Source organism: Typopeltis vanoorti, chromosome 1, assembly GCF_054136105.1.
Source record: "Typopeltis vanoorti isolate ZY-2024b chromosome 1, IOZ_Tvanoo_1.0, whole genome shotgun sequence".
Taxonomy (NCBI): domain Eukaryota; kingdom Metazoa; phylum Arthropoda; class Arachnida; order Uropygi; family Thelyphonidae; genus Typopeltis; species Typopeltis vanoorti.
In genome coordinates this window covers 163,045,652-163,068,483 of record NC_143549.1, presented here as the reverse complement: position 1 = coordinate 163,068,483, position 22,832 = coordinate 163,045,652, and the positions used below count along the sequence as shown (strand labels likewise).

Sequence of the window (22,832 nt, the reverse complement as noted above, 5' to 3'; positions counted from 1 at the left end):
GAAAGATATCACCAGTTTTGGTCTTTTTTGTTTCAGTCACCTCTATTATGTCGATCTGGTACTTATCTAATTCCTCAGCTAGCTCCATTTCTTTGGCATTCAGGCTTCTTACGTTCATAGTTACCGATCTTTAACTCTGGTGATGTTGAGTTGGGGTTTGTTTTCAGATTTGTTCCAGTAGCTGACTTTTCGCTGTTCGCCCTGGTTCCCTGGCGAAAACAACGGGGGCCTTGTTTAACTGGGCGACGCCCCAGCCGGCATGAAATTTTGTCATGTTGTACCATCATTTTTTATTTTGGTTTAACCAATAAGAATACAATTTGGTCGGCTAAATTCCAAATTGCCAGCCCATCCTCGTTCGTTCAGTATCAAAGTAGATACCCAACAGGGTGCACCACGAGAAGGTGAGGATTGGACATTAGGTCAGAAGCCCTGGTCGGTTCTCTGCATTCCTTTAAAGGCTATGTGGAGGTCTCCTCTCAGTTATACAGCTTTGACCCTTAAGCACCCCATTTCTTGAGTTTTTAAGGGATAATCACCTTAAGCGGATATAACAGAGCCAACATGTGGCTCGAGGGTTTTGGATTTGATTATCTCATCAGAAGATGTTGTAAATGAAGTGTCACATCTTCCTCCATTTGGCGAAAGTGATCACGAAGTGATCACTTGGGTGATGGCCAGCCATATCACAACCTTTCATGAGAAAAAGTTATATGTGAAACTATAAGGCAGGTGATTATGACAAACTAAGGAGACATTTTGCATGATATATAATAAAATGAAGAATTGCACAGGAAGGAAATCAATGCAGCTTGTTTTTTATTCAGGAATTATCTGGATGCGAGATTAAATAACTTAGCTATAAAATGGTTGACTGAAGAGGTGATGCAAGCAAGCAGAGAAGGTGACTCACTTAGTAAGAGTAGCAAATGTGCAGTATGAGTAGCAGTTAGCAATGATGCTAAAAGAAATCCTAGAATTTTTTCGATATGTGACCAGTAGAAGCAAGAATGATTATGAGAGGATGATGTTGGTCAGTGAAAATGGGAGAATGATAAACACTGAGGAGAATATAGTAGAGGTGTTAAATGAACAGTTCATTAAAGTATCTGTCCTTGTGATTGTGACATAATGCAGTACTTGAGAGCAGTGGAAAAAAAAAGCGCGGGGGGGGGGGGGTAGGAACCACTGATGGTGAGTAAGAAGTATGAGGAAATGAGCAAACTTGATGTTAACAAGACCATGGGACTTGGTGGTATATCACTGCATGTCTTTAGGAACATTCCAGGCAGTAACAACAGCTTTAACCTCCCAACCGGCCATGATGGCTATAGAATTCTGTAACACCCATTGAATAACATGGATAAGAAGTGCGATTTGGTCTCACTCTTTCATCCACCTAGTCCGCTAGGGAGGTTTCTGTACATTTTTAACATGAGTCTTAGATTAACCCAGGTCCGAGAGGAATAGAAAGATGGCAAAATTGTTCTGCTTCATAAAAGAGATGATAAGACCGAGGCTTTGAATTATAGGGCCAATCTCCTTGTCTGGAGTTGTGGTGAAGGTGTTGGAGAAGCTAGTGAGGACAAGGATTCAGAACTAGGTGGACAGCATGGGTTTGCTAAAGGAAGATTGTGTTTTAGTAATCTGCTTACTTATTATAACAAAGTGACAAATGCATTGGACAAGGGAGATGTATATCCAGTAGTGTATTTAGATTTTGCAAAGGCTTTCAATAGATTACCACATGACAAACTAGTAGTTAAACTGGAATAGATGGGGTTGGATAGTAGATTGGAGATTGGCTGTCTGATAGGTATCACCAGGTTGTGTATGGTAAGTAAAGAGGAAAGTCACTAGTGGTGTGCCCCCAGGGTTCTGTTTTTGGGGCCATTGTTGTTTAATTTGTATGTAAATGACATTGGAAAGGGCTAAAATGGTGATATACATTTGTTTGCAGATGATGCAAAATTGGGGGGGAGAGATTAGAAGTAAGGCAGATGTAGCTTTGCAAGAGGACTTAAATAGATTTGTCTGAATGGGTGAGTGTGTGGGAATGTCAGTTTAATGTTGCAAAGTGTAAGGTTAAAATTTGGGAAGTAAAGATAGGATGCACACTGTTGATTGATGAGGGATATTTTGGAGGAGATGAAGGACTTGGAGGTTGTGATGGATAGAGGCTTCAGATTTCATGGACATTTTGCTAAAATTGTCAGGAAGACACAGCAGATTATGGGAATGATGTGGAGAATACTGACATGTAAAAGTAAGGATGTTATGATTCCATTATACAAGACTTTGATTAGGCTGCACATGGATTACTGTGCACAGATTTGGTCACCAGGTTTTCAAAAGGATGATGAGCTGTTGGAGTGGGTCCAGACACAGTTGACTGTTTCTGATCGTAATAATAAGACATGATCGAGACTTATTATTATTATGGGCAACTCCAAGGAGTCCTTAGACTCATCGAGAGAGACCCTAAACATCATGTCAAGAACTATTCAGCATTCGCACAGTATCTATCATACTTTGCTTTGAACTTATTCACAGTCATGGCACCCACAACAGACTCTGTCAGCTTATTCCACTCATTGAACACCACTCTTCAAGTAAAAAACCTAGTTCTAACACCCTTGCTGACTACATTCTTGCTCAGTTTCCATGGATGACATATAAGTTAATAAGGGGTAATTACCAGATTAGCATGGATGAGATTTTTCATAGAATATCTTATAGGGAGAATGAGAGGCCATCCCTGGAAGCTGTATAAGGTGGGTGTGAGTAAGGGGTGAGGAGATTTTTTGCATGGAGAGTGGTGGATGATTGGAATGCATTGCCTGAAAGTGTGATGAGTGCAAGGACAGTGAATGCATTTAAGTTGAGGTACAATGAGCTGTGTATGTGAGAGTGGAACCTCCCACGCTCGTCTTTCGCATATTTATGGTACACAAATTGGATATTCATTATGTCCAATAGTTAATTGCATATGATCTCATACTTATTATTTGGCAAAATATCTTCAAGAGTCTGAAATGGTTTCCTTTGATGGAGTTTCATTATTTACAAATATACCACTTCAAGAAACTTCATCTTTTACAATTAGATTTTCCTGTTTACATCATTAATTTATTCAAGTTTACTATAAATGCCAGCTATTTTACTTGGCATAATAAATTATTTCAGCATATTGAAAGTAGTCCTATATCACCTGCTCTGGCTGATTATTTTATGGAGCATTTAGAGGATTGGATTTTTAACATTTCTCCTTGACTTCGTATTTGGCTATGTTTTGTGGATGACATATTTGCAATCTGGTCTCACTCTGAAACAAAACAAAATTATATATACTTATATAATGCTCGAAGCTGACTTTTCATTTGTGGAAGCAGTAGTGTGTGTGAAGTTATGCCACATAGAGAAATCTCGTTAGGATATGGATATCAAATGCTATGGCTGTGGGGAAAAGGGGGGAGGGAGAAATTCATATAAGAATTGACAGTTTTATTTGCATAAAGTTGATTCTGATGTTGCTTTAATTTAGAATTATATTTTAAATCAGTCCATTTGTTGTCATTCATTTTTTTATTTTTTTAATTTCATATTTAAAGCGATCTCTTTTCAGGGAAATAATTTTAAGAATGGATCTTCCTTTGAAGATTTGTTTGATGTGACTGATATTTGGGAGAAAGATTCCAGTACACTTCATTTTCCAAGCATGTAAGTTGAAATGTTTATTTCTTTTCTATTTTATTTTATTTAATTTAATTTTTGGATTTGGATGGCTGATAATAATGTCGTATGAGCTATCATACCCAGGTCATACGACATGTTAGGTTCTAGACCACTGTTGTGTATCATATTCTCATATAGCAAATCATTGCTCCCCACCCCTTGTAGATTCATGTAATGGTTTAATAACATTTTTAAGCAGTCACATATATATATATATATATATATATTTATTTATTTACAGAGTAATTGACTCGGTTAAATGACATTTAAAATTATTAACTGACTTAAATATCAAGAAAAAATACAAGAGATTTAATAAGGTTTCACTACTAGTTTCATCGGAAATTCTGACTTTGTCAGGTAAATACAGTACCAGGGAGAAAACAACATCTTAAAAATATATTGTACTTTAGACGAAAACAGAGTTTAGAACAAGTAGTAGTTGTGTTTGAAATCGAGTCTAAGCATTAGTTCTGACGTGAAGCACTGTGCATGTGAATGATATCATGAGTGCACCAAAACCTATATTGCTGTTTAGATGGGCAGGGTCGAAAGCTATGTCTTTGAATTCCAAGATATGTCTTTCTAATTCATCGGAGCATTTATGGATGTTTGAAGTTGAGTTCCAGTCTATTTGATGTTGTCGTCATTCAACATTGGTATTGGCCGAGAATAAAATGTGGCTGGATAAGGCACTAGCATGGACTCTGTTATAAGAAATGTCATGTTGGTGTTCTTCTAGCCGGAGAGAGATAGACTTTTCTATCTGGCCATAATATGGTTTGCCGCAACTGCAAATGATTTTGTATACTCCTGGGAACTGAAGAAGGTTGTGTTTTACTTTTGGTTGACTGAGGTAAGATCGGAGTTTTGGAAAGGTGGAGAAATATGTTTTAACATTAAATTTCTTCAGGATTTTCGCTAGTTTAGGAGAAAGAGAACTTATATACAGTAAGGAGATATAGGCTGTTGGGTTATCTTCATTACTATGTTGATTACGTACACTTTGTAGCTAAAGTGTACGACAATTATAGATATTTTTAGGAGAGTAACCATTATTTAAGGAAGTTCTTTTGAAGCAACTAAGTTCTTGTTGAAGTTCCTCTTATTCTGACAACAAGTATCTCGTCCGATGAGCTAGTGTGGAAATAATTCCTCATTTCTGGGCGTGGGGGTAGTGGTGAAACGAAGCATGTGGGTATCTATCGGTGTGTGTTGGCTTTCTAAAGATGGAAATCTTGAGACTATGTGTTGTTCTAGTAAGTTTTACATCTAGAAAAGCTAAAACACCATTATCTTCTGGTTTGGATGTGAAGTTTATATTTCGATGAAAATTATTTAAATGATCCAGAAAGGTTTGTAAGTTTTCTGGGCCATGCTCCTAAATTAGGAAAATATCGTCCGTGTAACATAGCCAGATTTTGGGTTTCGTTGCCACTGAGGAAATGGCCTTTTCCTCAAAATCTTCCAGCTAGCACCGGAGACAATGGCTACCCATTGCCGAACTGCTGTTCTGTTTGTAGATCTTCTTTTCAAATAAGAAGTAGCCTGAATCCACACAATGCACAAGTAAGGCGAAAATCTTTTTAGATAACTTGTTTTTTTAAAAGATTAGGTACTTCCTGGGTTGGAACATTGGTGAATAGTCGAAGACTATGTCGAAGCTTACCATGCTTTCTGCTTTGTTAAGTTGGATGTTCTTTATCTTCGAGACAAAATCAGCTAAGTTTTTGATGATATGTGAAAAGGATTTTTCTGTGAGATGTTTTAAGGAGACAGAGAGATATTTCGAGAGATTGTATGTAGGGAAGTCAATGCCTACAACTATTGGTCTAAGAGGAGTGTTTTCTTTGTGGATCTTCGCAAGGCCATATAAACGGGGGCATAAGTGGATGAAGAGAGCGGAGCAATAAGCAGATATTCCTAGATAATTCTGAGGTGGATTTGAGATTATTTGTCCGGTTATGTAGTTCTCTTTTGGGGTTTCTTTGAAGTTCAGAGTAAGTATTACAATCTAATAATGCACAGATCTTGAGGCGATAATCGGATCCATTCAGGATGACAGTGGCGTTCCCTTTGTCAGCTGGCAAAATGATGATATCTTTATTATTCTGCAGTTGATGAATAGCTTTTCTCTTTGAACGGGAGACGTTGTCAGTGGGAAGTCTACTGTTGTTGATTGCAAATATAGCTTCTATCCTAAGTAGGTTTGCTTAGGATAGAAGTTGGTAGATTGGAGGCAGCTTTTTTCTATTTTCATAAGAAAAAGTTCTTTGGGAATAGATCTAGGTGAAGGGACGAAATTAGGCCCCTTGGAGAGTACATTTATTTCTGCCGTTGTAAGAATACTTGAAGATTTATTAATGACAACATTGGTAAGAGTGTGTGTGAAGCAATAATTAGAGGATAAACGGTCTTGCGTACGTTTGAGGGAATCAAATTTCCTAATCAGTTTATATTTATTGATGTTTTGAGTTCTAGCAGCAAAATGTGCACTAATAGATTTAGTCTCTTTCCAAGATATATTGTCTAATGAAGACTAAGTTGTTTTCTAACATACTTTTTTAGAGAACAAAGAAGCTAAACTATGTTTGGTATCAATAATCCTTTCTGCTAAAAGTTCTAGTTGGCCTTGCGATAAATACTATGCACTTGTTTTGTATGGATGGACTCTTTAAATTGTAAGAACTTAGGGATGATTGAATGGAACTTACATCTTTTTAAGAACACAAGTCTGTTTATGAAAAGTCCAATATTTTTAAAGGTCTTCCAGTACTCTTTTATGAGATGTTGGATATCCTTGTCAGAACTAACACTCGGACTCAATTTCAAATACAACTACTTGTTCTAAACTGTTTTTGTCTAAAGTACATATATTTTTAAGATGCTTTCTTCATGGTACTGTATTCACCTGACGAAGTCTGCATTTCTGATGAAACTAGTAGTGAAACCTTATTAAATCTCTTGTATTTTTTTCTTGGCATTTAAGTCAGTTAATAATTTTAAACATATATCTATATATATATATATGCATATAAATGATGCAAATTAATCATTTATTTATGTCAGATATACAAGCAAAAAATTTTAAATAAGTTTTACGAATGAAAAAGTTATGAATTACTTGGCTTAAGGGAACATGCCGACCAGCTTGGTTATCGATCTACACCATTAAGTTTTTCCATTTTAGCAATAAGATTGTTACATTTACGGATAACTGTGGTATTAACTGATACAGTACTTTTCACTAAGCGAAAAGTACTGTATCACACAGTATTTCACTAAGAACTTGATTTTTAACAGCTGTAACAATAGTAGTGTAAGGTAATTTAGCCTGTAATCATTTTAATTTTAGTATGTAATATCTATGCATCTTCTTTTCACTGGAAGCAGTAGCCCCCTTATTTTGAATTTTATCTGCTCTTATTAACAATAATAATAAAAATAGAATAAAAATAGTGATAAAGTTTATAATTCACAGTGAAACACCAAAAAAAAGGAAGATATAGAAAGCAATGATGTCATAAACAAATAGTTCACTAAAACTGTCTAATGAGTAAATGCAATGTCATATAAATGGGCATTGATCATAATTGAAAAGCATCATATGAGCAGATCATCGCAAAGCGAAGCATAGTAAGGTTGGGTATTGCTGTAGTTGTTTTAAAAATGACTTTTTTTTTTTTTTTTAACTCGTGGTATTACCATTTATTTAAATAGAAATATACTTTGTTATACAGAGCTATGTATTGACTTCTTGGTGATCATTTACACTAAGAAGTAAATTCTTGGTGTAAATGAATTTTACACCAAGAATATAATAATGCGCCGTAACTGTATGTTATTCTTATTATTGTTTAAAATTACTGTACTGATGATGTCCTAAGATACTTAGGATGAAATATATACAATTAAATAATTTTCAGTGTGGTTAATACGTGTGTTTCTTTTAATTATGATCGCACCACAGGTTTCGTTATTTAAAAAAGTTTTATTCCTTCACGGGGAAATGACAGCGCAGAAGACAAACTTACTAGGAAAACTGCAATTAAAACAGAAACAGATTTGTCAAATACGTTAAATCAAGAATTGCTACAATTAATTATAACTGTCTCAAAGAATTCGGGGAAAAAGGCTTTTGATAAAAGCAATAGTGCTCTACATATTAAATACCTTAATCTATTAAATCGATCAAAAAGATCACTAACAAATTACCAATGGAAAAATGGGTAGTCAATTTATCTAACCGTCCACTAACAAAAGATGAATTAAATGTTCTAGCAAGAGGCCATAAATTTGCGATTTCACCAAAGTGTTTCCCATATTTAGACTTCATACATAATATAGAAAGAAACGTCAAACATCTCTCCAGTATTGAAGCCAACAGATTTCGATTTGAAGTAGGTAAAGTGATCTACAATGCCAAACCTTCAGAATTAAATATCCCACCATCAGAATCGAAAGCTATTAATTCCTTAAAACGTAACAAAAATATAATCATTACATCATCATCAAATTCCTGCCATGTACCCTCAAGGGGTGTACAGGATATGATAGTACTACATGAAAAATTTCCATCATTACTAACTTCCTATCTACAATTTTCCTCCAAATCAGTCTGTTACTTGTCAAGACTCCAATATTATCAGATCTTATTTTTCTATCGTCTAAGGCACATTGTACCGTATCAATCCACCTATATCTTGGTCTTCCTCTGCATCGTTTTCCTGTCAACCTGGCAGAGAACACTTGTATTGCTAATCTTTCCTCGCCCATTCTGTTTAAGTGACCATACCACCTGAGATGAGCTCTGCTAACACACTCCTGGATGCCGACAATGTCAAGTTCTTTCCTAATATCCTCGTTTTTTAATATGATATTGCCATTAATGCCATCTGTTCACGCCTCTAATCTTTCTCAGGGCTCTCATATCTGCAGTCTCTAGTCTTTGGTCAAGTGTTTTACTTTTGACCTAGCCCTCAGATCCATCATCATCAAATTCCTGCCATGTACCCTCAAGGGGTGTACAGGATATGATAGTACTACATGAAAAAAATTACATCATTATTAATTCCCTATCTACAATTTTCCTCCAAATCAGTCTGTTACTTGTCAAGACTCCAACATTATCAGATCTTATATTTCTATCGTCTAAAGCACTTTGTACCGTATCAATCCACCTATATCTTGGTCTTCCTCTGGGTCGTTTTGCTGCCAACCTGGCAGAGAACACTTGTTTTGCTAATCTTTCCTCGCCCATTCTGTTTAAGTGACCATACCACCTGAGATTAGCTCTGCTAACACATTCCTGGATGCTGACAATGTCAATTTTTTTCCTAATATCCTCGTTTTTAATATGATATTGCCATTGATGCCATCTGTTCACGCCTATAATCTTTCTCAGGACTCTCATTGGTGAAGTGTTTTACTTCTGACCCAGCTCTCAGATCCATAAGTTAAAACTGGTTTGAACACTGTCTTGTATACATCTAATTTAGTGTTCCGACTAATTTCTCTCTTATTCCATATGAATTTATTCAATTGACTTCCCACCATACCAGCTTTGCTGATTCTGTTGTCTATTTCTATATTTAATTTACCATCTTCAGTAAAAATCGTACCTAAATAGCTGAAATGTTTTACTTGTTCCACAGGTTCTCCATTCACAACACAGTTGACATTTTCAATGATTCTGCCTATTTTCATTGTCTTTGTCTTTTTATTGCTGACCTTCATACCATATCTATTACAACAGCTATTCAATTTAGTCAGAGAATCTTCCAGACTTGTAGCAGATTTATTTAGAAGTATAACATCGTCTGCATAAAGCAAAGAGCTGACATTAACATCTCCAATTTTGATATCATGTTTAATACCACTTTCCTTCATAATGTGATCCATATAGATAATGAATAAAAGAGGGGATAATGTACATCCTTGTCTCACACCAGATTTAACATTAAACCATCTTCCTGTACTTCCTTCAATTCTAACTGCTGACTTACAACTCAAATAAAGACTAAGTATTGCTTGATATAATGCTCCATCGACACCATATAACTGCAGCGTATTGAATAGCTCTCTCTTGGCACTTTGTCCTATGCCTTTTCCAAATCGACAAAACTTAAATACAGATCTTTGTTGTATTCCCATGCTTTCTCGACTGTTTGTCGTAAAGTGAAGATCTGATCCTGACAGCCTCTATTGGGCCTGAATCCAGCTTGTTCTTCACCAAGATTTTCTTCCACAATTCTTCTCAACCGTTTCTCAACTATACTTCCATAGATCTTGCCAGGGACACTCAGTAGGGAAATACCTCTGTAATTCTCACATGCAGTTTTATTTCCCTTTTTATATATGGGTACTATGAGAGCTCTACTCCAATCATTGGGAATTCGTCCCTCTGTCCAGGCTTTCTGAACTATGCAGTGCAGCCACTGTAAGACTCTTATACCACCATACTTCAGCATTTCTGGTCGAATATCATCTACTCCTGCTGCCTTTCCACATTTCAGGCTTTTGATGGCTTTTTCTATTTCAAGTATGGATATGTATTCCAGTCGAGTGTTTTTTACCAATGTGCTATCACTGCTTGTTTCATTTAGCAATTTTTCAAAGTAATTACTCCATACTTCAAGGATATCTTTTTCTCCTGTTTTCATGTCACCTTTATCTTCTCTAACTCCTTTTACATCACTCTTTCCTCCATTCCTCTTCTTCAACAACCTCCAGAATATTTTACTACCTTCTTGAAATTTATTTTCTATGTTCTTGCCAAAGTCCTCCCATGACTTTTGTTTAGATAGTTTTACACAATGTTTCGCTTTCTTACATTTGTCTCTGTATTCTCTAAGAGCAAAAGCTGACTTATTTGCAAGGAACTTTTGATATGATTTCTTCTTTTCCTTCACTGGCTCTTTAACTTCCTGTGTCCACCATGGAGTCCTCATTTTTCTATCCTTGCAGACAACCTCTCCACATGTTTCTCTGGCTGAATCAATCAGGGTTTTCTTAAAGGCTTGCCATTGAATCTCCAAGGTTTGGTTCCTGTTCTCAAACTCTTTCATTTTTTTTTCAATAATCTTTGTGTATTTTAGTCTACAGTTCACATCTGAAAGCTGTTCAACTTTTATTTGCTTTAAAACTTTCTTACATGTTATTCTTTTCAATATGAAATTCAATTTTATCCTGCTCAAGACTAAGTAGTGATCGCTTCCAATTTCAAATCCTCTGTACACTCTGGTGTCCTCCACCAGGGAGAAAACATCACTATCAACAATAACATAGTCAATGAGACTTTTCTTCCTTGCTTCTTCTCTCCTTGTGAATTTGTGCACATTTATATGTTGGAACATGGTGCTAGAACCCAAAATATTTTTGTATGTCTGACAGTCATTTCCTACTCTGCTATTTAGATCCCCAACAAGGACCAACTTTTCCTTTTTCATCGTGTCAGTTGCTTTCTCTAAAGCATCAAAAAATTCCTCCACTTCTACCTTAGTAGAACCTTCTGTGGACCATAGGGACAAATAAGTCTCATTGTGCAGTTTCCCATTCTCATATTTGCCCACATCACTCTACTTGAGACTGCCCGCCATTCAAGAAGATTAGCCTCATATTTTGTGTTGAATACTATGGCTATTTCTTCTTTTCCTTGATTGTCATTGCCTGAATATAACATTTTGTATTTATTGCTCAAAAAGATCTCACCAGTTTTTGTCATTTTTGTTTCAGTCACCCCTATTATGTTGATCTGATACTTATCTAATTCCTCACTATCTCTGTTTCTTTGCCATTCAGGCTTCTTACGTTGATATTACCGATCTTTAACTCTGGTGATGTTGAGTTTGGGTGTGTTTTCACATTTGTTCCAGTAACAGACTTTTCTCTGTTCGCCCTGGTTCCCTGGTGAAAACAACGGGGATCTTGTTTAACCGGGCAATGCCCCAGCCAGCATGAAATTTTGTCATGTTGTACCATCATTTTTTATTGTGGTTTAAGCAATAAGAATACAATTTGGTTGGCTAAATCAGTCATTACTGAGCTGATAAAGGAAATACCACTGTGGTTCTTGATACCAATTCATATGACCGAAAAATTAATTTCCTACTTCGAGATCATAATACTTGCGCCAAATTGGATTATGATCCTACGAAATGTCAATCAGAAAATTAAATAAACTACTTAATGAAACTTCCTCCTTAGATGAAGAAACAATCAAAAAACTTAAGACATACCATGCAAGACCTCCTAGAATTTATGGCTTACCTAAGCTACACAAAACTAATGTTCCACCTAGACCTGTCGTAGACTGTATCAGCTATCCAACGTACAAGTTATTAAGATTCTTATATAAACTTCTCCGCCCACACATAGGCCACTCAGTCTCTTCAATCAAAAATTCTACTGAGTTTCACACAAAAATTAAAAACATTCAACTATCAAAAACTGACTTGTTAATCAGCTTCGACATTGTCTCTCTCTTCACAAACATTCCCCATAAAGAAATAGAATTACTAACTCAAAAATTTCCGTCTGATATAGTTGAATTATTCAAGTTTGTTATTGCATTAGGTTACTTCACCTGGAAAGGTCAAATATACAAGCAAGAAGAAGGAACAGCAATGGGATCTCCTTTATCACCAAACCTGGCAAACTTGTTTCTAGAACACCTTGAGGAAAAAATATTCACTCTTGAACCCAAACCAAAAATTTGGTTAAGATATGTCGATGACGTATTTGCAGTCTGGGATCATCCCGAACATGAATTACAACTGTTTCTAGATAAGATTAACCTTCTTCATCATCGCATCAACTTTACGTTAGAAAAAGAATCTCCACAGGGTATCTCCTTTTTGGATTTACACATCCAAAGAAAAGAAGATGGTTCCATTGCCACGTCTGTCTTTTGCAAGCCTACATTCTCAGGTCGCTACATTCACAATTCTTCTGCTCATCATCCATCTCAGAAATCTGGCATTATTAAATCACTAGTTTCCAGAGCACACAAATTCTGCTCTTCTGAAGAATCTTTAAGCCAGGAATTAGAAGTAATCAAAAATACAGCCATCCTAAATGGATATAATCCTAAAACACCTCAAAAAATCATCACTCACTTCTCCACACATCAAACCAGACAGGAAGAAGTCCATAGGATTTCCATACCTTACGTTAAAGGCATCTGAAAACGTCTTTCTAAAATTATGAAGAAATACAATTTTGCCACTACTTACAAACCTATCAACCAAATTTACAACTTGTTACCTTCTCCTAAGGACAAACTCTCACCATTGATGTTGCCTGGCGTTTATGAGATTCCATGCTCATGCAAATTATCTTACTTTGGACAGACATGTAGGTCTGTTCAGAAACGCATCTCGGAACATCAAGACCACATTCATCTTTTTAAACCGCAGAAATCTGGCCTCTCTCAAAAGGATAATACTTGGATAGGGAAGCAAACAAAGGTAATGGACATTGCATTAGTAATAAAAGGTAACAAATGCTGCTGGGCAGGACATTGGATTAGAATGTCTGACAGCAGATGGACAAGGAAAACAACAGAATGGACCCAAGAACTGGTTATCGGAAACCAGGTATAACACAAGATGTTATGGACGTTTATGGTTGGAGATATGCACAAGATTGGTCAAAATGGAAGAAGCATGGAGAGGCATTTGTCCAGCAGTGTACTGAAGCTGTTGATGATATCTTATTAAACAAGCTACTTATATATTGCATCCCAAAAATGAAACATTATAACATGTTTAACACTAAAATGTGGTTGTGTGGAGGATGCGCAACTGATTAAGGAGAAAGAAGCACGTGTGTATTTCTTGGACAGCTAGTTCATAGCTCTTGAAGACAATTTGAGGATGGGTGATCTATCATAAAAAAAAAATAATAATAAAAAATACATAGGTATGAGCAGGATGGGAAATTGGTTTGGTAAGTTTGAAACCAGACTGTGTATGAGTGTGGACCAACAGCTTATTCTTTTAGTTGAGGAACATGTAGAAGTTATTGGTGACCTGCTTGATGCAATAGTTTCCTGAAAATGCCTATAGAAAGGCATATGGTAGAAACTGAATGTCCGTGGAAAAGCATAGGGCAAGTTTGTGAAAGAAGAGTCATCTATTAAACAGATTTCCCCTCTTGTGATTGCTTCAAGCATATTTAAGGAGGTTTTTGGCTCTTCTGAGCATGGGTGAAGTTTGAACAGGTGAGGTTAGTGTCTTGGAAAGAAAATTAACATAAATTTTTTTGGAGGCTGAGGAGGCATGAATGTTATGTTTTTATGAAAAAAAAATGAGGTGAGCATCAGTTCAAGAAGATAAATCTGATCTTTTCTGGAGATGTAGGTATTATCAGAGTTAAGAGGAAGTGAAGTAATTTTTCTTGTGAAAAATACAATAGTGACAAAGTTCAGAAATTTCCATCATCTTACTTGAGAATGGGAAACATGTCAGTTATGGAAGATCTGTAAGCAAGAAGCATTTATGCACTACAATTTATGCAACAGTCTTCTATGCTGTATTCTATCAAATCAATGGCAATAATGTTTTGAATGTGCGAAAGTACCAATGATTCCAAAAATTTCGAACTAGGGGACTTTGCTTGAAAGACTCCTCGCTCTGGTTGCCCTGTCTCTCTTGATAGTGATATGCTGGTAACCGCTATTGCAAGAAATGGCAATGCAACTGTCGAAGATTTAGCAAAAGATCTTAATTCATCGTCATTGACCATCCATGCCATTTGCAAGAACTTGGAATTGTGTCTAAGCTCGGCAAGTGGGTTCCTCACAAACTGACGAACAACAATCGAAGAGAGCGCATCAACATCTGCATTGCCCTTCATTCTCAAGAGGTTCGATCTCTGTTTTTGAGTTGTGTAGTCAGTGGTGATGAAAAGTGTATGCAAGAATGTTAAGTGCCAAAGGCTTTAGGTTCATTCACGGAAACAGGCTAAACCTCAGCCAAAGCAAGATCTTCACCTTCAAAAGGTTTTGTTAAGCATTTGGTGGGATATGGCTTGTATTATATACTTTGAACTCTTGACACAAAACTGAACAATCCCAGCTGAAGTATACTGTGAATGAACAATTCGATCAATTGAATGAAAAACTGAAAGAAAAGGGTGTGCTTTGGTCATTCGATAGGGTGTTGTTTTTCACCATGATAATGTACACACTCGTTTTGCAAGAATCACCTGTACCAAGATTGAGGAACTTGACTGGAAAAAGCTTCCGCATCTTCCATATTCTCCTGATTTTGCACCTTCAGATTACCACATATTTTGACGTTTGCGACATTGCATTAATGAAAAACAATACAATACATTAAAGGCAGGAAATTGAGCATATATGACTTCTTTGTCTTCAAACCTCCTGAATTCTATAGAAATGGCATTATGAAGCTTTTAGACTGTTGGAAGAGCATTATTGATTCAAATGGAGAATATATACTTGATTAAATTAGCAAGTGATTTATCTTTCATATCCTTTCAAAACTTGATTTACTTTTTTGGGATGATCTGATACTATGTATCTGTCATTTCTTTCTCTTAATACTATCAGGCTCTCTTACACCCCTATAGTTTCCTGGGTAGTAGTCCTTCCCATTATACATGTCTGTAAGGATATGTGCATTGCATTATGGGATGCTAAGGTAATTGATGTGAATTCATCAACCTCTATATATTACTTGTATAAGTAGCCCAGTCATGAAGTGACTTCACATGCAAACTTTGCTTACACTTGGATAAAGAATTAAACCAAGAATATAATTTCTTGGCATCTTTAATTTATAATATCCCTACCTGTTTGATCACTTGAATTAGAGAAGGGAAGCCAACTAGTTTTGGGTTGTTGAAGTTGTGAACGTTAAATGACTTTAACTGCTCAGAAAGTCTATGAATACTGAAAAATTTGGAAAAAAAGAAAATTAAAAAGTTCAGAATATGAAAGAGGAATTTTTAGTTACAAAACAAAAAAGAAGTTGATTCTAGGTTGGATTCTTTCTGGCATAAGATGGAATGAAAAGAATCGGAGAATAATGCAATCAAGTGAGGTAAGTAGGTGTGAATTTGCAGCTTGGGATTGGAACTGAGACAGTTGTGCTTGTGAAGTTACTCTGGAAGATTTTTGGGAGTTTTTAACATGTATTCTATTTCTTTTTTACTTGACTTTTTCTTGGTTTTAGGGTAAATTGAAATTGGAAGAAAGGTGGAATATTATTATTTATGGCCTTCCATAAAGAGACTTTAAGTCCATGTAGACTAGCAATGGGCACGTTCCCCAAATTATCCATATTTTACTTTATAATTTACAAATAATTTACTACCAAATATATGTAAGATGAGCATTGTGGGGAAAACTGAGAGCATCCTGAGGAAATCCAACTCCACTTTCACAGCTGGAGAGTAACTAACTCACTGCTAAAAAAAAAAAGATGTACTTGAAATAAGATAAGTGTAGTACTGAGTAATTTCCACGACGAAACTGGAATGTAACATGAGATTCAAAATATGTTTTAGCACTCATAGATTTTTCTCCATTTTCTTGTCTCATTTTATTTTATTATTAATTTGGTTGATTACTTGACTTCATCCATAACAATTCTCATGATTTTTAAAGCTACCTAAATTTAATGTTTTTATAACCCATCGTGAAGATCAAAAAGAGCTGTTCTTTACTAACTTTTGATTATGCCTTTTACTAAAGCCAAGTGAAGCCTGCTTCTTATTGTTTCCTAAACTACCTCATAAACTTCAGTTAAATTTCCTGTTAGATAAATTCTACAAGTTACAGCTAACAAGCCAAATTTTTCAAATTTTAACAAATAAATAGGATATTTATTTCACTCCAATTCATCCCAATATCATTAATGTAAAATTAAATTTGCTGACAAGGTTGGCCAAGCAGAGAGCATGCCATTCTCTAACCTGTATATTGTGGGTTTCGCACTAACTGAAAAAATCTATCACCTAAAGACTGACAGAAATCCATCTTTTTTTTTTTCTCACCTAGTGTGAAACCACCACCCTGCTTGTCTCTTATTTCAAGAATAATGAGATGATATGACTTGAAAATTAAAATATTTACTTTTCAAGGTCTTGGTCTATAGAACAAGGTTTATATATTATTTAGCCCTTGGCTCACCTACAGTGCCAATGTACTGTAGATTTACAGCTTTCCTTGGTTGGGATTAGTCCAAGAACCAATGCCTCAGCTCACCTGCCCCCCCCCCCCCCCTTCCCTTAATTTTTCTACACCATATGCTACTTTTTTTAAACTGACCTGAAAAATTAATATTTTTTTTTACTCTTTTCAAATTAAGTTAGCAGTATCTTGTTGCATTCAGACAAACCAGCCAGAAGAGCATATTCAATTTACACACAAAAATATACATAACACTAATCTTGTTTATGGAAACAAGGATACATGTAAGTTGTGGGCCCTTCATCTGTAAGCACCACTAATGTATGAATTCTGAATCTCAGCTGATCATCTAGCATTCACCACCCACCTTTTTTTTCCGCAGCTGTGAAAGTTTTGGAGAAGCTTACATGATTGCGCTTGACATTTCTAGGACATATGATCAGGTTTTGAACAGAGGCCTGCTCTGCAAACTACCATTCCTATGGACTTCTTTCTGCATTTCACAGTTGGGTTGCCAGCTTCCTCTCTGGCTGCTTATTACATGCCATGGTAGATGTCTTCTCAGCTTTCCCAACTGGTATAGGATCTATTCTCTCACTGACTTCAAATCCTATTCATAGCTTTGATAATGACAGTACACTCCATTCCTCTTTCTCACTTGATAAATCTTGTAAATTCCAATTATTAGATGCCTCAGTCTTTCATAACTAATGTTCTAAGCTCCAGTCTCTTTGCTATTTTTTGGTGTGGTTAGAACAGTTTTGCGAACTTCAGTGCTGCCAAAACACAGTTCTGTTCGATTTCTTGTAATAAATATTCTGTTACATTTCCCCTTTTGATAATATCCAGATCACCAAATGATCAGATTTTTCTTCTGGGGCTGACTTATACCATACAAGCATATCTCAGGCATGCTTCTTCGGCATACAGGAAACTGGGTGTACTTTTTTACTCAAGACATTATTTCTCACCAGTACAACTTCTAATACTGTATAAGTGTCCCGCCATGGAATACTACTCACACATTAGGGATGGTACATCCAAAATCTCTAAGAGTGCTTCATGTTATACAGAAGAGGACAATCTGATTCAATGACTTCTTTCATCAATGAAACCTGAATTTAGATCGACTCCAGTTACTTTCTCATAGACATCTGGTTTCTTCCCTCTCTCCGTCCCCTCTCTCTCTCTCCCCCCTATTGGCACTTTCATAGACAACATTGATATACTATGATGCTTGTGATCTTTTATTGTGCAGTCTAATATATATATATATATATAAACTTAAGGTATTTGCATCTGAAATGAAATGTTCATGGAACAGTAAGGATTCACAAGTGGTGGTGGGGGGGGGTAATTTTTATCCTAGTTAATTAAGAGAGAAAATTTACTTTAACTGCTCAGTAGTGTTTTTGTAGGTGTTAATACAAGAAGAGAGTTATGATCTTTAAATATGCAGTGGATAAATCTGCTGTAAATTCTATTTTTATAGTTTCATTGCTACCCATGATGAAATTATGAGCAGCACTGAAACTGATGGGTAGCCAACTAAAGCAATAGCTTTCATACTAATTTAGACTGATTTGTATTTGCAATATTATCTGTATCTTTCCCTTCAGAATATTTTTCTTCTATACAGAACACGATTCTTTTCTGGTATCATATGATGCACTATATAATGTTTTAAATCATTGGAATTGTAATGTTTTTAGTAATCACATGATTAAATGCACATTTGGAGGTTGTTACTTAGTATAGTGTGCCGATGACTGTTGCACATTACCTAACCATCTTCAAATGTTCATGAAGGTTACAACATTCCCATCACATAGGAGCGATATATGGCAAATGATGACTCAACTACAGAAGAATCAAGAAAAATATTGTATGTTTGATTATTTTTCTAGGGCATCCATAAAGAAAACAGGAGCTGCGTGTTTGAAAATGGTTTTAGTTTCTTAGAAAATGTATTGATTTTACTTGGGTTGAATGTAATTGTTTCCTCTTTTGAACCCAGTCTGTAAAATTTATTTTCACTTGTTTAAAAAAAAAAAAAAAAATGAAAAAAGTGCACTATATTCCTTGAAGGCAACTTCAGGCTGAAAAATTAAGTACTATGTTGCATCTGAGGTCAGTCTTTTGCAAATGTATTTAGCTTGTACTTGAAATGCTAAAATTCAAAGTTAAAATGGTGATAGGTCTGTAACCTCACACTCAACACATGGCACAAATAACTTGCATTGTTATACTATCATATAAGGCAAAAAACATATGTAAATACATGAACATATACACCCTCTATCCAAAAAGAAACCGAACTGTTGATAGAAAATAAAACGCAGGCCAATTATAATTATTCAAATCATTTAAATTCAAATCAATAAATTAATTTGTTAAATGAGTTTTTTTTTTTATGTCAGTTTTTGGGATAATGTTGAGGGTTGTGGTTACTGCCGATTGAATGTTTTCAATGGTGTCATGTTGCTTTCCTTTAATTGGCAAATGAAGTCGGGGGAAGAGAAAGAAGTCACAGGGTGTTAAATCAGGTGAATACGGCAAGTGATCCAACACACAAACTTGGTTTTTGCTCAAAAACTGTCTCACAATGTTCGGACGATGAGATGGTGCATTATTGTGCAAAAGTGACCAGCTGCCTGCATCACGATATTCATGCCGTATGCGATGAATTCTCACTATCAATCGCTTCAAAAATTCGAGATAAAACTCACCATTTGGCCAGGCGGAACAAATTCTTTCTGGATAATGCCCTTGGAATTGTAGAAACAAATCAGCATTGTCTTTACTTTTGACTTCTCCAAGCGACTTTTTTTCGGATGCCTCTCTTCTGGTGGTCTCCGCTCAGCACTCTAGCGATTTGTTTCGGGCTCATACTCAAAGCACCACGTTTCCTTACCAGTAACGATCATTTCAAGTAAGTTTAGTTCATAAAAGTGGTTTTTATTGAGGTCCTTGCAGTGTTCAATTCGATACATTTTTTGGTTGTCGGGCAACTTGTGGGGAACAAATTGCAAATTCAATTTACGAAGACCCAAACTCTCAGTCAAAATGTGCATAGTTGATTTTGGAATCCCCAGTTCATCTTCAATCAATCTTGCAGATGATTTCGGGTTTTCTTTGATGAAATCACCACTTTTTGGATGTTAGCTTCGCTCAGTCCAGTTTTTGAATGGCCTGGCTTTTCGTCGTCCTCAAGCGTCTCACAACCACTTTCATATCGCTTAAACCACTCGTAAACTTGAGTATGGGATAAGCATTCATCACCATATGCTTTTTGAAGCATTTGTGTTAAACTCGGTAAAACTTTTACCGAGTTTAACACAAAAGTCAATCGCAGATCTCTGTTTTAAACTCATTTTCCGACCGTTCGTCAAAACACACTGTCACCCTTGGAACCATAACTTGGCTTCTAATGAAACAAATGTCATAAACAGTTGACACAACACTAATGAAGGTTGCCGCTTTCGACAACAAAAAGATACAAGTAGTGCCACTAGTTTCTTCTATTTTCGAAAAGTTTGGTTTCTTTTTGGACAGAGGATGCATATATTTGCCTTTTATCAGTACTTTTTTTAAGGTTGTGCTATTAGACAGTGGCAGATAGGAACTTTTGATGTTAAGTAACATTACATGTCATGAATTATAAATAGCCTTAGGGCAAAGCATAATGCTTTACTTTTACCAGCTACTTTGACAATTAATTTAGTGTATGATATATACACAAAGGTGATACAAAAGCATGGATATAACGAAAAATGAGGTAACTGATTAATAAAATAGTGGTGAGAAAACTTCAAACCTAGATCTTTCTCATTACTGGATGGTGTACATTTTACTGACTATGCTATGATGGCAATTATCCCAATGGACAATGTGTCCATTGGGATAATAAGTGTAAACTATCTGTTATTTATTCATATTTTAGTGTTATGAGATAATGATACTATCTTTGCAGCATTTTTCCATAATCATTAAACACATATTTTAAGAAACTTGAATTATTTCATTTTCTTTTTTTGTGATTTGAAATAGTTTTGTCCAAAAATAATGTAGATTATATTTTTTTTGTATTAATACAGAATAAATAACAATTATGGAACTTAATGATTTCAATATATTAAAGTTCTATGAACCACATACAAATTATTTAACAAATTCTATAATATATTATGTTTCTATTCCCTAACCATACAGCTCTCATTCCTTAAAGAATGCTCAACAAATACAAAAATCACTGACCCAAAAGCTGCAGACACATGTAAGTTCTTCTAGTGTTGATTCTTCATTAGGTAAGTTGAATGCTGATGATTCTATTGTCCATTGTTTATCTGAATACTAGGAAACATAAAGTGACCATAGAAAGCTGATTAGTGAAAACAAAAATAATGAAAATAAGAGGCAAATTGAAAGATAAATACAAAATGCTGTTGCTGAACTTATCATTACTGGTAGTGTTCTTGGAATCTGTAGTTCACTCAATATTGATAATACCCTTTGGTTGGAAAGACATGGATTTGAATTCCATTTAGGATGCATAGAATCTTTATCAGAGTTTCTTCATCTGAAGATCATATTGAGGTGGCAGGGTTTATCCTCTTGCAAAGTTTGGTCTCTTTATTGCTAATGTTCATGGAAAATTTGTTACAGCTGTTATTCAGTTTAGTTAGGGAATCCTGGACACTTGCACTGGTTGGGTGTAGGAGTACATCATCATCTGCATGAAGTAAAGAGCTAAGTTTGATATCTCTGATTCTACACCCAACCAGTGTAAGTGTCCAGGATTTGTCATCTATATGGATCAAATTATGAAAGAAATGTGGCATTAAAATGACAAATAAGAGTAGAGATAGTATGTCCTTGTCTTACACCTGATGTTTCATCAGACCATCTTTCTGTATTTCTTTCATTTCTAACTGTTTACTTACAACTTAATATTATAACTTACAACTGAATATTATCCAGAGTAATACATAGTCTACATTTGACTGTGTATTGCTGTATATATTCCATTTACCTCACACAACCATATCATTTTGAAAAGCTTTTCTCTGGGCACCTTGTTATTCCCATGATTTCTCAACAATCCCTACTTGTTCTCCAAGTTTCTCCTCCACAATTTTTCTCAGCCTCTTCTCAAGTATACTTGCATCAATCTTATCTGGAATTCTTAGCAGAGAAATTCCTCTATAATTCTTACGTTCAGCTTTATGCCACTTTTTATAGATGAGATCTCTACTCCAGTTATACGAAAATCAACCTTCTGACCAGGCCCTCTGAATTATGCAGTGTAGGCAAAGAAAAACTTTTGTATGTTTTTATATGTTTATCTCCATATTTGAGCATTTCTGGTTAAATAGCATCAACGCTAGCTGCCTTTTCACATTTCAAATTTTTGATGGTTTTGATAACTCAAGCATTCCCTCCATTAACATCTAAGCTTTTTCAATAGCTTCCAGAATATTTTTGCCACCTTCATGATATTTATTTTCTGTGTTTTTACAAGTCTTCCCATGACTTTTGTGTAGCTACTTTTATACATAGCTTTGCTCTCTTACGTTTTTTCTCTATTCTTTTAGGGCATCTGCTGACTTATTTGCTAAGAGGTTTTGGTATGCTTTCTACTTTTTCAGGACTGCTTCTTTAACTTTTTGTGTCCACCATGATGCTTTTATTTTTCTATCCTTGCAGACAGTTTCACCACATCTCCCTAGCTGAATCAATCAATGTTTTCTTCAGTTTGTCACTGAGATTCCAAAGTTTGGTTCTTGTTTTTGAACTGTTTCATTTTTTCATGAATAATTTTTGTATATTTGAGTGTACAGTTTACCTATAAAAGCTTTTCAACTTTAATTCTTTTTAAATACATATGATAGTATAACATGATGAGATCATTAATGTTGACATGGCATTTCTGTAAATT

The 22,832-nt window shown here is 35.5% G+C and overlaps 1 protein-coding gene across 7 annotated transcripts in view; it reads left to right on the top strand.

Moving 5' to 3' along the window:
• LOC150110591 (kinesin-like protein KIF14) overlaps positions 1-22,832 on the top strand; it is a 716,770-nt gene that overhangs the window by 461,153 nt on the left and 232,785 nt on the right. For all 7 annotated transcript variants that reach the window (XM_090399877.1, XM_090399854.1, XM_090399845.1 and 4 more), the window contains 2 exons: positions 3,626-3,720; positions 21,107-21,201. In XM_090399877.1, coding sequence (XP_090256003.1) covers positions 3,626-3,720; positions 21,107-21,201 — 190 coding nt within the window. The remainder of the gene's footprint in view (positions 1-3,625; positions 3,721-21,106; positions 21,202-22,832) is intronic.